Source organism: Emydura macquarii, unplaced genomic scaffold, assembly GCF_026122565.2.
Source record: "Emydura macquarii macquarii isolate MOO-44397 ecotype Brisbane River unplaced genomic scaffold, CSIRO-AGI_Emac_v2 contig_554, whole genome shotgun sequence".
NCBI classification, from domain to species: Eukaryota; Metazoa; Chordata; order Testudines; family Chelidae; genus Emydura; species Emydura macquarii.
This window is the reverse complement of record NW_027130691.1, coordinates 4,895,784-4,912,481: the sequence shown is the minus strand read 5'-3', so window position 1 is coordinate 4,912,481 and position 16,698 is coordinate 4,895,784. Positions and strand designations below refer to the sequence as shown.

The 16,698-nt window shown below is 43.9% G+C and overlaps 1 protein-coding gene and 1 long non-coding RNA gene across 11 annotated transcripts in view; both read right to left on the bottom strand.

Moving 5' to 3' along the window:
* The window catches only part of ATXN2 (ataxin 2), a 63,835-nt gene extending 57,445 nt beyond the window's left edge, over positions 1-6,390 (bottom strand). For 4 of the 10 annotated variants that reach the window (XM_067539522.1, XM_067539523.1, XM_067539524.1 and 1 more), the window contains exon 1: positions 5,989-6,365. In XM_067539522.1, the coding sequence (XP_067395623.1) occupies positions 5,989-6,140 (152 nt within the window). In that variant the 5' untranslated portion in view covers positions 6,141-6,365. Of the gene's footprint in view, positions 1-5,988 lie in introns of all 10 variants that reach the window. The other 6 variants (XM_067539527.1, XM_067539528.1, XM_067539532.1 and 3 more) reach the window with 4 other exon arrangements.
* Positions 6,391-7,499: 1,109 nt separating this feature from the next.
* Positions 7,500-11,744, bottom strand: LOC137147447 (uncharacterized). Its single transcript, XR_010918212.1, has 3 exons — positions 11,643-11,744; positions 9,695-9,793; positions 7,500-7,788 (listed from the first exon to the last, which is right to left on the bottom strand). It is a non-coding gene; the product is annotated as an uncharacterized lncRNA (long non-coding RNA).
* Between the last annotated feature and the right edge of the window lie 4,954 nt (positions 11,745-16,698).

Sequence of the window (16,698 nt, the reverse complement as noted above, 5' to 3'; positions counted from 1 at the left end):
CTTCTTAGCCTGTAAGTTTTTAGACTGCTGGACTGAGCAAAATGGTTGCAATTTTCGTTTAACATTTTCAGTGTGTGTAAAGTTATAAATTCCACATCTGCTGCAGAACTTCCATTAACAAAGTTACCATTTTTTCCTTTGTTTCTGTAGCAATGGCCCTGAGCAAAAATTCTCTCTCTTTCTCCTCACTAGCCAGAAGTAGTAACTCAAATTCTAAATTGATTCAAGAGTTAGGTTAACTATGGGGCTTTCACCTACTGCATTATGAGCAACTAGATATCCTGCTGCACCTTACTTCTTGTTTTCAATCTACAACTAAACGTAAGCCCTGTAGACTAGAGGGGGCAATCACCAGGATTGTAACATCACTCTGCTTATATGCCGCAAGGCAGCCAGAGTGGAAATGCCTTCTGAGAGAGGCCAGTCATCAACTTCATGTTTCTATCCCATAAGAAAAGGCTCAACCGCAAAACACCCTTGCAGAAGTACAATAAAGAATATGCTGAGCCATTATAATGTATTATTTTCCTAGCACCCAAGAGCATGCTAGGATTTTAACTGAACAGAGACATAGATTAATGGTAAACTCTTTGGGACAGGGACTAAGACATAAGCTAAATGAACATAAGGACAGGATGAGGTGACAGGGGAAAGTGTCCACAGCCAATTGACATGCAGACAGTTGAAGCTGGGCACATCCTGACTGTTCAGTTAAGTTTCTAATGCAATACATTATTAGTCACTTTTTGTGGGCGCTGCAAAAGTGAGGTTATGGATGGATTTGAAGAAGAGGGTAGCAGCTGGACAGACCCAACTTGGAAACCACTCCATGCAAGGTGGAGGGGGAAATCACACAAAGCCACAGACATTGTCTGTTAAAGTATTGGTCTAACAAAAGAAACAGTTTAAACCATTATTTTGTAAGAAAAGAGCCAAAATAGCAAACTTCTTATATCAGGCTGATACTTACATTATGGGTCTGGTGTGCTCAGTAGTCACAGTGAAAATTCAGACTGTTACAAAAGGGTATTATCTCATATGTGATATGGTAAGTGTAAGTTTTCTTGGTAAGTAATTTTTGGAGGTTTATACAAGTTGAAGAGTACTATTCATAAATGCTGCACAATTATACTTCAGTTATTATCCATCACCTAAGCACAAAATATAGCATTAATATAAGACAAGCAGAAAATCATTCATTTAAACTATTTAAAGAATTGTCAATTGCCAGCTTTTATATGTTTTTCTAGTTAAAGCGACAAACATACAAAGAACATATGAATGTTTAAAGAAAAGGAACTTAGTTTTCCAACAATATACAAAAAGGTCTCATGATTTTTTCCAAATGAAATCTTTTTGTTAATTGCAATGACTTTGCTATACAAGACTGAACATAAGAAACGGTTCCATATATATACTGCATTTAATGGAAATCGCTAGTGCAGTTTAAAATATGCAACTGCAAACTACAATTGTTCATTCAACGGAGTGAAGAGAACACTTTGGAGAGCATCAATTAGTATTAATAAGGCTTTGAAAACAAGTGATGGGATGAGTTGGCACCAGAGCACTTTCCCTACAAAATAACTGCCCAGAAACTGTAAACCAGTTTCTTGTGTTAGATAAATACCTTAACAGACAATTGTACCTCTTTTCAACAGATTCTCTCACACTTGATCTACACTACTAAGTCAGGTCGACGTAGTCCCTTGTATCAACCTATTTGTGCATCGTAACTCCCTGCATCCTCTGCAAAAGCCTATCTACCTCATTTCAGTTCAACATCTTACAAAATCAGACTGTCTTTATATAATTTTTGTGTACCACAGATGTGAAGTTAAAAATCATATGTGAAGTAGGAAAGCAAGATTTTCAAGAGGCTTTCTACAATACTGTCTACTTAATGGTAAACTCCTGTCCTTTTATAGAGTACACTTACTCCATCCTATAAGTAGACCATAAACATAAGGTCAAAGTTACAGCCCAGTATACATTCTAGGACAGTTGATATAAGAGGCACTGAACAGTCTTCTCATAATTGTTGCAAATCACAGCCATTCACAATGGCAATTGCACATCCTAGAAAGTATGAAAGAAACATAACACTGATAACTGTTTATAAACATTAGTAGTAATCAACAATTAAGAGTGATCTGTATGTTACAAGTTATTCTACCTGATAAATTAACAGTGTTACATTAAGGCAATTTTGGTTTACCAACTAATTCTGGACAGATTTTATTATAAGCCTGGACACAACAGAAGATTATGTAATCCTGGAAAATATTTTACACATATAATGCCCTACATCTGACCTCCAAGGGCTTTAAAACAGTAAGTTAAACCTTGAAGTAGAATTGAAAGAGAAAACAGGAAATTATCCTAATTTTACAATTGAGAAAAGTGAGGAACAGAAAAATGTAGTGACTGAACTTAAATCCAACTCAGATACTTTACACACAAGACAGCCTACCTTTCCCTAAAATAGTTACTAACATGATGTACAAAAATGAAAAGGTACAGGTATTCAATAAGACACCCAGGGAACGATTACTCTATCATGAAATGGTTACTATGCCAGAGGTCAAAGCTTCTAGTCACCTGAGGTCACTATTAAAGCATGCTCATGCCAAAGCACAGAGTAAGTAAACTCTGGCACAACCAGCCTGCATTTCAAAAGAAGCCACCATAAGAGTATCTAGGAGTTGGGCATACTCTTAATATTCTCAACTCGTTCTGTCCAGGTGGGACAACCATCCTTTCTCCTGCTCTTGGTTTAAGCTTTTTGGTGAGACTACTGAAAAGTGAAAATGACCAACTTATTTCATTGCCTAAAAGAAAATCGGATAGTGAACAATTGGCATTAATAGTCAAAAGGGAGTTTTCAATAATTTCAGCTTTAATCTGTTTATAAGAAAGGAATTTTTAAAATATTAATTTGCGTCCTTTAAAAACTGAATGTTCTGCACAGTTAAAAATCAATCAAGATGGTAAAGTTAAGAAAAAGAGTTTTCTAAAATTGTAACTTAACTACTCAAAGTTGACCCTGATTTAAATGATCATTTTAAATAACTTTGCCAGAGGACAAAATATTGACATTTCCTCATAAAAACAAAATTTTCTTTTGAATGGTGCTTCCTGATGAGATTAATGCAACTGTTTATGATTACAAGAGAGATACAGAATAGCTAAATTTATATTTGGATTAAACTGAAATGAACATCAAAATATAATTAGAGAATGTTTTGGCTAGCATGCAGTAGCTGTAGTTTGTCAGGTTTGTATACAGTCGCTATCACTGCATTTTTTTGTAATAGTTTTTTAAGCGGTTGTAGTAAGGATACCAACAGCATGTTATTTCCGCATATACCATACTCCACATGTACTGACCCTAAGTAAGTATGGCATTTGACACATTTGCCTCTTTGTAAAAGAGGTACATCTGCTTCTTTTAATGCACTTCTGAGTAGTTTTAGTTTTTAAATATTCTTATTAAGAGGTTGCTAATCCCTCACCCAAAACACACACACACTTTTCTAATTTCTAAAATAAGGGTAATAGTTATACGTATCATTATGAAAGCAAATCTAGTAAGTAAGCAAGCAAAGCAAGCAAACATTTCATCCCACTGCCAAAACAGAAGCAGGTGCTTGTCCTTACTAATTCCTACAGTTATAAATGTACCTCCATATGTTATGCCTCCAATAGCTCAAATGAGTGTTTTGGCCAAATTTCGACTCCTAAAATCTGACTATCCATACAAAGCAACAGCATTGTGCATCTCAAGAATGTAATATGCAGGCAAAAATTATGGAACGATAAGTAATAAAATTGTTAAGAAATCATCTTAGCACAAACAAGAAACATTTAATTTTTCATTACAAAGTGTAGATTTTAAACTAGTTTAATACTAAGGGACCAAGATTAAGATTGTTAAATGTATTTTTAAAAATCAGTTTAATTTTTAAAAATACTTTTTAAAGTCTTAAACTCTGTCCTCAAAGACAGCATATATAAAAATTTGCAGCATGAGGTAATTTTTAAGAATACTGATAAACCAAAATTAAGCTTTTTCTCTAAGCTAGCAGTGGGAGTGTTTTAGAGATGCTTCAGTTGGCCCACGGGCCAGATTCCCAGTAAGAGACAGATAATTTTACAGGAACCTTCATCCAGAAAGATCTCCAAGTGCTGTACAGGTTATGTAAAGGGATTCCATCACTGAAATGCAGACACCTCTGAGACAGAACATGCCAGTTAACTGCTCCAGTAACACTTCACAACAGTTCAGAAGCAGAAGAATGTATCTATGTGAAAGTAAGAGGGTAACATAGGTAGGAAGAATGTAATCGCTTTAGTTAGAATTTGACCAGGAAACAAACTCACACCCTTTCTCTTGCACACAGACAAAGAAAGTGTTCAAGTCCCCACTAAAATTTCAAAGGAGGTTGTAGATTTACTGTCCTTCAAGTTAACCTCTAGTGCGCCACTGTGTGTTTTCAGAGGACAAAATAGCAGACTATTAAGTGTTGAGTTTACAGAGCCACATGTAATGTTTAGTGTAAGAAATCACTTCAGTAAAGTTCTCAAGATGTCAATACATGTTTTAGTTTGCTTTGTTCTGTTCTTTTATGCCCTAATTCTCCTCCCCCCCCCACTTTGTTTTGTTGACTGGTAATGAAGTGAAATCCTGCTTTCAGAAGTGTCCCACAACAGAAGTCTAGTAAATTTTGTTTTATTGCCAACACACAGAACTGAATAAAAGTAAAACAGCCAAACTAGAGAGCAATGCAAGAGAAAAAACAAACACCAAATGTCCTGAGAGACCAGGAACTACAAAATGGAAACATTATGCATGATGCCTAAGGTGCCGGGAGACCCAGGATACCAGAAAGTCTGCACGGTGGGATGGGGTAGGTGACCTGGGCAAGCACAGCTAAACACAGGGAACCCTTTTTAATGATGAAAGAGCGAATAGGATCCCAAGAGAATCACACCCAATCATCAAGCCAAGTTCAGCAGGTCTAATCAAAGTCAGGAGTGGGAGCTGACTGCAGGCAGCCTGAGTCCAATCAGTGGGCACAGAGGACACCTGACACCCATCACCTGGGGAAAACGCCTGTGCATTACCAGGCTGGATGGCATCTCACTACATCAACTAGCGTGGCCAAAACCTCATCTCCTGGGCCGGGGTTAACGTTAACCACCGGCCCACTGGGGCACCCAATCGGGCTCAGCAGCGCCCCTCGCAGGCGGCCCGGCGGGGCCGAGCTGAGGCGGACTCAGCCCCCGGGTGGCACAAGACGCAAAGAAAATGGTCACCTCTGTACCGGCAGCAGCCGCAGCGCCGGCCTGGCTGGGCCTGGCTGCCGGGGGCTGCAGCGGGCAGGGCGCCCATCGCCGGGCCGGGGCCTCCTTCCCCTCACAGGCCGGGGGCTGGGGCCTCCTCCCTCCCCCGGGAAGGCGAAGCGATCCCCGGCCCCCTCCCGCCTTAGGCCCCGGCCCGGCCCGGCCCCCGCGGCGGCACGAGCGTCCTTCCCGGGCCGGCCTCGCCTTTGCTGCAGCCGCCTCGGCCTGGGCAACGGAGGCCGCACAGCAGCGGCTCGCCCAGCCCTAGCCGACCCGCCGGCCGGCCGCCCCTCCCGGCCCGGGCTGCGCCTCTGCCCTCCCCCGCGCCCTGGGGCATACCCGGCGCAGCCCTGCCGGGCCGGCCGCCCCTTCCCCACCACCCCCCGCCCAGCCACGCCCGGCGCGGCCGTCCCCTTCCCCCTGCCCAGCATCTCCCGCGGACCGGCCACCCCAAAATCAAGCCCCGCTCCGCAGCCTAACGGAGGCCGGCGCGGCCTAGAGAGGCAGGATCAGCGCCCGGCCCGCGTCCTCTGCCGCCGCCTCCCTCCCCCAATAGGCCCGGGGGCCGCTGGAGGCCCGCGGCGAAGCGCTGCTCTGCGGCTCGGCCCCCGCCCCGCCCAACCCCGGCCCCAGGCAGCCCACCTGCCCATGTTCTGCCTCCCGCCGCCGCCGCCGCCTGCTCCTCCCGCTGCCGCCGGGAGGCCGGGACCGCCGCTGCCGCTGCCGCCAGGGGGTTTGCGGTTGTTGCCGGCGGCCTGGGCCGGCGCCTGCTGCTGCTGCTGCTTGAGGGACATGGCGAAGGGGCCGGGCCGGGGCCTGCTGCGCTCACTCGTTCGCTCGCTCGCTCGCTCGCTGCTCCGGAGCCGCCGCTGTCTCGGCCGGTTGCTCCCAAACAGTGTGAGCCGCGCCGAGCCGAGCCGAGCCGGGCCGGGGAGGGAGGGGGGAGCGCGCGGGCAGCGGGGCGCGGAGGGATCCGGAGGGGGGAGGGGAGGCGCGCTGCGTACCTGCCCGCCCGGCCCTGCCCTCCGCCTGACAGCGCCCCGGCGGGCGGCTGCGCCCAGCCCCGCGGCACAGTGGGGCCGGCTGGGGCCGCGGCGGGGCTCGGCCCCGCTCCGATCCGCCGCCGGGAGCCTCTCCGCCGCCGGACTCTTTACGGGAAGTCGGAAGGGTCTGAGCAGGGAAGCGGCGGGTGAAGGGGCGGCCGGGGAGCGAGCGCCGGCCGGGACACGTGAGGCGGCCGGGGACGGGCCCAGCCCCAGGCGCACACCGGCCTCCCCCAGCCCGCCCTCGGCGCGCGGGGAGGCGGCGCCGCACCATCCGCATGGCCGTGCTGGCCGGCTGGGAGACGCTCAGTCCCCCCGCTCGCTGCGGGGGCTGCCCGGCTGAGTGGGGGGGAAGGGGGGCTCTCGGGGCGGCCCGGCTGAAGGGGGGGGGGGCTCTCGGGGCGGCCCGGGTCCCGGCTCGCCCCGGGTCCCGGCCCGCCCCGGCCCAGGAGAGCTCCCCGCCGCCTGGCCGAGCCGCCCGCCCGCAGCCCCCGGGGAGATGGAGGCAGCTGGGCTGGCACCTGCCCCACCACCGGGCCCACCTGCCCCAGGGGCGAACCCCGGCTTGCCGAGGGGAGCCCCCTGGCAGTTAGCCCGCGGGCTGGAGTCACCCGGGCAGTTACCTGCCGCTGCTCCCCGGCTCGCAGTGCACCGTGATCACCCCCCCCCCCCGCCCGCCCCCTGCACGTTGAGGGCCCGCTCCTGGATCCCCTAGCGGAGACCTCTGCCCTGCTGTCACCTCGCCCCCTGCCCTCAGGCGGAGCAGGCACTTGCGTGCAGGATTAGGGCCGTGGATTGTAATTTGTTTTGGGCACAGACTCCACGTCTTCCTCCACCTCTAAGGCGCTGGGTACATGGCTGGTGCTGTCTTTTACGTTTATGAAAACTAAGTCCCCCCCCCCCCCTATAAATTCACACATTATAACCAGAGCCCTTCACGTTCACAGCTTATATCTGCAGCTAGGGATGTACACACACATTTTGTGTCTGCACAGGGCTTTAAAAGGACGGTACCCACCCCCTCTTTTTAGCAATTTTTAGCAATTGTGCTTTACACATTCAAAGCACTTTTACAAACATTCTTAATACTCCTGGGAGGAAGATAAATATTCCTGTTTTACATGAGGAAAACTGAGATGAAGGTTAAGCCCTTTACTCATTCTGTGTACAGAATGGGTCCCCGTTAATATTTATTACATTTGAAATGTGAAGTCTTTGCTTCAGGACATGGGCATGCATCTGTCCTCAGCCCAGAGCTGTAACACTCCCTAACTAACCTCACTGGACTTTAGAACACTATTTCCTTCATCTGAAGGAGGAAGTACTGAAACTTAGTTTTCAGTTGTGTGACATCACTCTTCAGATCCTCCAACAGAGCTTTAGAGATCTTCCCAACATCCTCCAACAAAAAAAGAAATAAGGATCTAACATTTATATGAAAAACATTTGAAAAAGCTCAGGCGGGTCTACATCACAGAAAAGTAGTGAAGGACCAATTTTCTGGCTTTGCATTTCACTTTTTTTTGTTTGTTTGTTTGTTTGAAAGTATCCAAGGCTAGACTAAGTTTTTGAATTTCAGTCTGCTTAACCAAATTGCTCTACCTATCCAAAAAAAACCCTAATAGCCTTTAATATGATATAGGCAAACTTCTAAACAAGAAGTTTCAGAATTGTGAGGAATCAGTGGCCTTTTAAATACAGATTTATCAAATTCTAAACATCAGTAACTGATTACAGTTATGTATTTAAATGAAACTGAAATGGATCCAAGAGGATTATCACATTGTTTTGCCAACTGCTTCAGCACCTAAGACTCCTAGTTTTTTAAATTCAGTTTAAGACATTCAAAAAGAAACTGTTCACACAGTTAATGTTAGATTGTAGTAATTGGCAGAAGCCAGGCCATGAGCTGAAATGCCAACTAACTCTGATCACAAGACATTTTATTAATGTCTAGTATTGGATATCAGCTGATTTTAAGCATGGAGTTTTAACTTTAGATCTCCTGGAGGTGTTCATGGTACCTGTTTTACTTGATTCTACCAGCCAATTCATTCTAATATGTAAAAATAAAATATGGACTGTCCTGCTAAAAGTCTGTCATGTACATAATTAGCATGAGCAGATGTAATTTTACAACCCGGAGAGCAAATTGATTTAACCATGTTTACACAAAATTCTTGGCGCTAATCTAATCATGGAAACTCTGTGATTTCTAGAGAATTTAAGTGTAATAAAAAGGAAAGATGCTGCTAGGCACGCATTATTTACACACCTTGCTTGTAAAGCAAGTTTTCCCATAGGGTTGGCAGAGCTGTGGGTGGTAAAAGACAATGGGAAGAAACAGCAACATTTAACAGCTTAAATTAGCATTTCCTCCACATTTGTACACTTTTGGCTGCTAAGTTTCTTGTTTTGTTTTATCTTAGAGGCCTGAATAATGATGTGGTGACACATTATTGGCTGGGTGACAGTAGATGCCAACTGAAGTGGACACAGAAGAAAGAATTCTTTATATTTAATTAGAAATGCTTGCACTGTGTGGATCTAGAAATTTAAAGAAGCTCTCATTTTTCTCCCCTTTTAGTAAATGATGTGGCCAGCTAGTGATTTCATAACCACAGGAATTGAAAGTCACGGACATCAAGTATTCCTACAGTTTGTGGAGAGACCTCTATGCACAGAGTTGGAGACAGCTAAAATTACCATTGGCAGGCATTGGTTTCAATGCTGTTTACAGCTAAATTAATCCTATGGCAGAACCCACCTAGTACCTGCTACTAGTTAATCTTGAAATTTAAAAAAAAAAAATGTAATGCTCCTTTAAAGGCAACCTGCATATTTTTATTAAATGAAGCAACTATACTGAACATCTAAATTAGACTAAGCTTCAGGGCATTGCCTGAAAAGACTATCATATGTACAGTTCCTAGTACTATGGTGCCTTAATCATGACGGGGCCTCTAGGAGCTACTACAATACAAATACATAATATAGCAGTTAAGAGACTCAAGCTTGCGTCAAGGTATATTTTGGATCTTTCAAATTAGTTGGAGCTGAAAAGGATTATGTCTAATGATGTACCAATGTGCCTCAAAATTTAAAGGAAATTACGCAAGATACAATTAAAGCGAGTAAAATTGAGCATAACATTGATTATTCAATAGTTTTTTGCTTATTAAATTTTAAATCAAGAAAAATATTAAGAGCATGCTATCAGTTTGATATGTAAGTACTAGACAGTTACTATCCAATCAAAAACATTTACAGAACCAAAGCTAGAAAGAAAATGTCAGTAGCGTTACCTGGCATGCATCAGATTGACAGAATGACAGTTCTTGCAGTTCAGAGTTGCTGGAATGAGTACACTTTGGAAGCAGCCTATGGCAATGCATCCCAGAGATCTAATATGAATGCAGATAATTAAACAAGTCATCTGTAATATTTTGAGTAACATGGTTAGATATGTGAAACTCCACTGAATAAAAACAGTCTCTTGTTAATGTCTGGTATAGTGACATGGGTGTTAAGTGATTGAGGTCTACTAGAATTCCTCAATGACTGCCTTTAGGACCTTGGTTCTCGGCTTTCTTATTATGGGTACACTTCAGAGAGAGACTCCCTCTCAATCCCACATCTTTTTGCCAATTTCTAGTACTTAGTACACGATTTCATGTTCTGCCTATCCCTCTTATCTGTGATTGTTTCCTCTCTCTTGCATACTCGAATCTCTTCTAGTCACTTTGCAGTTTGGCTGTTATCTATGAGTTTTGCCTCCACTCCTGGTGACATTTACAAGTTTGATCACAAGTGAACATGTGCCAAAGAAACACGTAAATCAAGAGAGAGGAGACAGCCAATTAGTTTAATCAGAGACGTCTCTATAAATCCTAATGGCCAAATTCAGACCTTGACTTGGATTAAAAAAATGGCAGATGCTACACAGATTCAGTAACATTTAATCACCTGGATCGTGGATGTTTTCTATAGAATGCAGTTTAAGAACCACTGTTTTCAGGGCATGTTACAAGTCCTTTTTATTTTTGTTGGCCTTCCCTTGATTGGTTTTTCCCTTTCCACACTAATCTGTACACCAGTTGAGAAGTGTTCCCTTTTGTTGGTGGGATGGCATGCCTGATGGTTATTGGATTTGCCCTTGGGCCAGATGCAGCTAGTGTTGTCCAACTGTGTAGTTCAGTTGTTTATAGTTAGGTGGGTTATTAATACTTTGTTCTGCCGGTTTTTATATTGCCTTTGTATACCTTCACCAGGCACCTTATAAACTAGACCATCTGGCATGACAGATTTATCTACAGGGAAGTATCAGGCTTCAAGAAGCTTTAAAAGAACACAAATATTTATTATAAAGAATTCTTCTTTTGCAGCAGTTGCAATTGAAAGATCTGAAGCGGTCATGAATTCTATCTCCAATCATATGATCATTCCTTACCTGGTATTGTTCTCTTGCTGGAACTATTAAGGATGGTAAAATTATTTAACAAGCTGATGCACACATGCTTGTGATGAGGCAGCTGACAGTAACACACTGCTTTTATATAAATAAATGCTACCAGCATAAATCCCTAAAGATCAACTTCTATTATAAACAAAAATATTCAGAAAGAGACAAGTAATTTCTTTCCCAAATTCCAACATTTTGATTCTCTGTTCAAGCACACAAAGTCTATCTAAAAAAACCAAATCATGTCCTCTATAAAAGGAAGAGAAAAATACATCCAGGAAAGACATGTTAACTAGCCAATTAAGCTAGTGTTTCTTTTAAGTAAGATACCAACACAACAATGAACAAAAATAAAGTCAGGTATAAGCAGGGGAGAGAAACTGCTTATCTTTAACTCCTGTTGAGAGAGAGAAGCTTTCAAGCCACATGGAGCTAAGAAAGGTCTTCCTAGACCCGGCTCAAAAGCTTGTCTCTCTCACCAAAAGAAGGTGGTTTAATAAAAGATATTACCTCACCCACCTCATCTCTCTAATATCCTGGGACTGTTGCGGCTACAACTACACTGCATATGTATCTTTGACTCCTTCATTCTCTTTCCTCCCCACCCGCATTGCCAGACAGTATCTCCTCATTGCTTGGAATTCCATGCTGAATAATAAATGGTTTACTGACTCACAGGATACATTTCTTGAGATAGCGTAGACATAGCATTTTCATAATTCTGACAGTTGAACTACCATCAGCAGCCCTAGCAACTTCTTTGCCCATCCTCAGGGCCTGTTAATACCCACTCTCAGGAGCCAGGAGCTCTTCTGGTTCCCCCAGTCCCTCCCAGTAGTAGCTCTGTCTCAGATACTGCAGGCTTCTCAGCCTGCAAGAGACCTAGCCTTCCCTTTTTGCACTCCAGGCAGTGACTAGGCTGCTGCTCTCACCTGTGCAGCTTCTTTTATATGGGCCTGCTGGGCCCTGATTGGCTGTTCCTCCCAGCCCTCTCCTATTGGCCACTTCTAACGCAGCCTCCTGAGGCTGCTTTTAACACCAGTGCCAGTGTGGAGTAGATCTCCCATCCCAGGCTATTATCTTGCTCTTCTCCCATGACATATTTCTGTGTGCAGTGGTGGTGTGGCCATGGTGACCCCAGGATATGAGAGAGACGTGGTGGGTGGAGGTAATATATATATGTTTTGGGTGGTTTTTTGGACCAACTTCTGTTGGTGAAAGAGACAAGTTTTCACACTCCACAGGACCTGAAGAAGAGCTCTGTGTAAGCTCAAAAGCTTCTCTCTCTTACCATTAGAAGTTGGTCCAATAAAAGGTATTACTTCACTGACCTTATCTCAAGGACATTTCTCTCAGGCACAGCCCTCTCCTCCCTAGACCACACAAAATAGAGGTGGCTTTGATGGAACCCTCCAAATGGAGATGGCGGGTATCCTTCTACCTTGGCCTGGTCACCTCTGCTCCCCTGCCCAAAGCAAAGATTCTCTTTCACAGAGGTTAGGCTGGATTGGGTTATTAGCCAAGCCACAAGCCATATGGTCAATTGTTCTGACTTGCACCCAGAACAGGAGCTAGATGACTGACTCACCCATACCCCTGGGGCTCTTAGGAAGGAGGGATTGCCTCCCAACCTTACCTCAGACTTATTGATTTGATTGCCTTGATCTCACCTGTAGGATTTGCTTCCCTGATTCCACTAGGAAACCTGAATGTTTCTCTAAGAATATAGAGCTAAAGACTGAAGAGTCACAAGAAATTCTCCCGTCCCTGCAGGGACAGTGCAATGTTCCAGCTGCTCCCGTTACAGCCTTTAACCCCCTTTCCATCCAGTTGAGTCATAAAAGGAGACATTTTCTGACATTTAATCCAGGTATTGATACATTCCTACCAGCACTGACACTTCAAACGTGGATGGCAATGGAAGGGGATTATAATACGCTCTGAATTCAGGCTCAGGGATATGCTAAGCTAGTTTTGGTACAAAACCGACACTTCCAGAGACTGAAGTCCACAAAGCAAGTGCAGCATAGGCAACAGTGTTGATGGTTTCCAACACTGCCCGGCTGGCAGGCCAGTCTTGAGCTGGAGGGACACCCATGGGCAGAGAGGAATTTCTTTAGACCACCACATCAAAGAGGACACCAGCTGAAATGGCAGTTTTTAAAAACTATTTATTCGTCACAGACACCTGCCTATTAGAAACTGATTCAGCATCAAACTCACTTCACACAGGCTGCCAGCAGATTGTAACAGCTTTCAGCTGTGCCTGACCCACGCTGGATCTGAACCTGGTGCCCTAGACCTCTGGCCAAGAAGTTTCAATGGTTTTGTCTTTGCCACTAGTGATTAGAGAAAAACTAAAACTGCTACATAGCAGGCAGACAAGAACCATCAATTCAAGGCCACGATCTTTGCTGTATGAGTTGTATCTCTTGGCAGATTGATGCTACAGGATTTAAGGAGAAAGCTAAATGCAGCTACTGGAACTGCTCTCAGCTGCTTAAATATATTACCATATTACCTGGCATTTACTCTTCTGTTTATGTCTGATGTGCTGGAGAAAGTTCTTGGGGCACCCGTAACTTCATATGCAGCTGAACTGGAAAGGTTTGGGGTGATTTCCATCTCTGATTGAGTCAAAGCCTCTCTAAACAGTTCTAAGTCAGCCCTGCAAGAGATCATATCTGTGAGGCTCACACAAATATTTCTGGACAGCAAGATATTTGTCTTTGGAATGCACCAGATGTCATCAACTGGACAGTATTTTCAGAAGTTTTCTCACAAACAAGATGACTCCAATTGCCTTCAAGGAGTTACCCCAATGCCTAATTCAAGTTATCCATGCTGCACACGACACTAGCAATATTCAGGAATGGAGATACATTTCAAGCAAAAGTGCTTATTTGCCAAATTATGATTATGTCTCCTTTCTTGGTTACCAGAGCACTTCCCCCCCTCCCCACTCCCCAACCAGGGAAACAGATTAATAGATTCCATGCACACTCATCCCATCCTGCTTGCAGGCTCAGAATATTTAGGGAACTGGCCTTGTCACAGGGGCTAGGGGGAACGTTGTGGGTGCCCCCTGTGAAAACGTTGGCAGCACATCCCTAGTGTCTATGCCGGTTTCAGCTTCAAACAGGATGTCAGGTGGTTTTGTTTGGATGTGAACACTACCCTAGTGCATGAGAACTATATGGTGAAAATGACCACAAGTCAAATTGCAACTAAGTCTGATTTCATTATCCAGGCTAAGCAATGCTAATACTGCATAAATGGTGACGTGATTTTTGCAGTTCTCTTACCGGTATCAGGTAAGGGTTTTCTTTTAATATCTTTGAATTTTAACGTGGCAGTGTTCCTTTAACATGCTCCCTATAGATTTTCCCTATAGGTAACCCTCCCAATCATGACGTTTGACACATTCCAGGACACCACTGCGCCATACAGTCCAGAATCGTGCATCCAACTTTGTGCTTCACAGAAGTGAAAGAAGCCTCGGGTCTGATTTTCAAAAATGTTGAGCACCCACAACTCCAGTTGGAGTTATGGGTATTTAGCATCTCTGAAAAAAAGGCAGGGCCCTAGCCAGAAAATGCTATGCCACAAGGGAGAACTCCTGTCCAACCTCATACAATTATGTCCCATCTCAAAGTCTTTGTTTTGAGTTCTCTTCTGCTCTTTGCAGATGTGCTAGCTCAGACTATGATCACAATGATCTAATCCTCTTAACTTCTGCTGACCATTTGACCCAAGGATCTCTATAGAGTGCCGCAATTTGAATATACCTTGTCTATTCCCATCTGGCTAGTCTAAACACTTAACATTTATCTAGCACTTTACCTCTGCAGAGCAGGGTTCCATATTAATCAATCATCATAACTTCACGGCAGGTAAAGTTTACAGATAGGATATGATTTATCCAAGAATTCCAGATCAGAAGACAGGAATTTCTGCTTCCAGAATTATATTCAGCTCACCAGACCATGCTGCCTCGTTGGACAGCATAGGTCCATTTGAGCTTTCTCAATGACCTGATTATGTGGTGGCATAACTAAAGTGCTTTTGACAGGGAGGCAAAGTCATCTGGGGGTCTCCTTATTTCTGAGACAATACCATACTGGTTAATCCCATTTGCAGAGTGAAAACCCATGGTGAGTTTACATTGAGACTTAACTTAAACAATCCATGAGTTCAGCCATCAAGGAGGCTGTTCACACTAGCTTGTCACCATGTCAACAGGCAGTCACTCATTCATACCAGTTCCATCTCAGATGGACTATTACTACTCTCATAAGAGGACTCCTCAATATGGACTCCATACCGACAACAGCCAATTCAGACCCCCATGTTAGGATTTTAATCCAGACTTCAATATCCTTGGGTTTTACCTGTACTGAAGCTTCAAAGAGTATATGGGATATCATTCTAAAAATTGGTCTGATCACACTTAATGCACTAGATATATTTGCCACATTTTGTCTTACATTTATGAAACTCTACATTTTTTACCAGACGTTCTGCAAGAACATCCTCAAGTCATGTTTAAGATTCCTTTGCCTAGGTTATTACTACCAAAAGGGTTTAAAATATGATTTACTTTTTGCATTTTATTAATCTTGGCAAAAGAATCCAAATAGACCGGTTTAGTTTTCTAGCTATTATCAATTATTCCATTTTTATATGATGAAAATCTCCTTCCTGGAATTCTTTCAGTTGTTACAAGCTTGTTGCATGTGGTCTTAAATTAATCCCCAATCCTGCAGACACTAACTAAGACTGCATATAGTCCTGTATGGACTTCAACAGGGCTACTCATGTGCTTAAAGTTAAGCATGTGCCTAAGTGTTTGCTGTATCAGAGCCTCAGACGGTAAGCTCTTTGGGCAGGTACTTTTTAAACCTCTGTTTGTACAGCACCTAGCACAACAATGTCCTTCGAGCATTCCTGCAATACAAATATTTTTATCTTCCTCATCAAATCATGCTGATTCTCCTGGCTCTTCCCAATCACAGTTTGTGTTGCTTCTCAGCTACCTTTAGTCAGCACAACAGTACATCTCCCTTAGCCAGTGCAGATTTGTACCTACACCACATTCTTGTAAGGGTGAAACATGTGGGTTTTGTATTTTACCCTTCACTGTAAAGGTTCCATGGCATATTAGATACAACATCTGCAGGTTTCTATTTTACATTGGTTTGGGAGTGGGAAATGGAAAAAAAAACACGCAGGTGGTAAACAATGTGCAGAAATCTCAGAGTTAGTTTCAGAAGCCCAGGTGTCCTTTTTCTAGTGTCTCAAACCAGAGAGTAGATGATTTCTCAACACATACGGATTTATCTTGATCCTCCAACTCTGTCGTTTCACTGAGAACTAGATCACGTTCAGTGGTTTGGTGGCCTGACACACAAACAGTACAGGGTTGTGTGTACATTGCCAAGGACTTTCCAATCTTTGCATTCAGAAATACAAAGCATTGCCTGTGTATGTAGCAGCATCAACAGCAGGGGAGCCCAGTTGCTAGGCTGGATCCTTTCCAAAGCAATAGCACAATGATCATTCAGGGACAGCCCTACCACTGAACATTATGGATTCAGACAGTTCCTATGCAGTAGCCACTGACAAATCTTTGGTGACAAATACAAAATACACTTAGTAGGGAAAGCCGTTTACTTGGGAAGTCTCTTAGGGGAGCAATTTAAACCCATTAGCAGTGACTGCTGTTTAACAGAGATGTTAATTCTGCCTTAATAGGGACACCTGATTTATAGAATAATAGAAATGTCAGGCTGGAAGAGACCTTGAGAGATTATCTAATCCAGCCGCCTGCACTGAGGCAGGACCAAA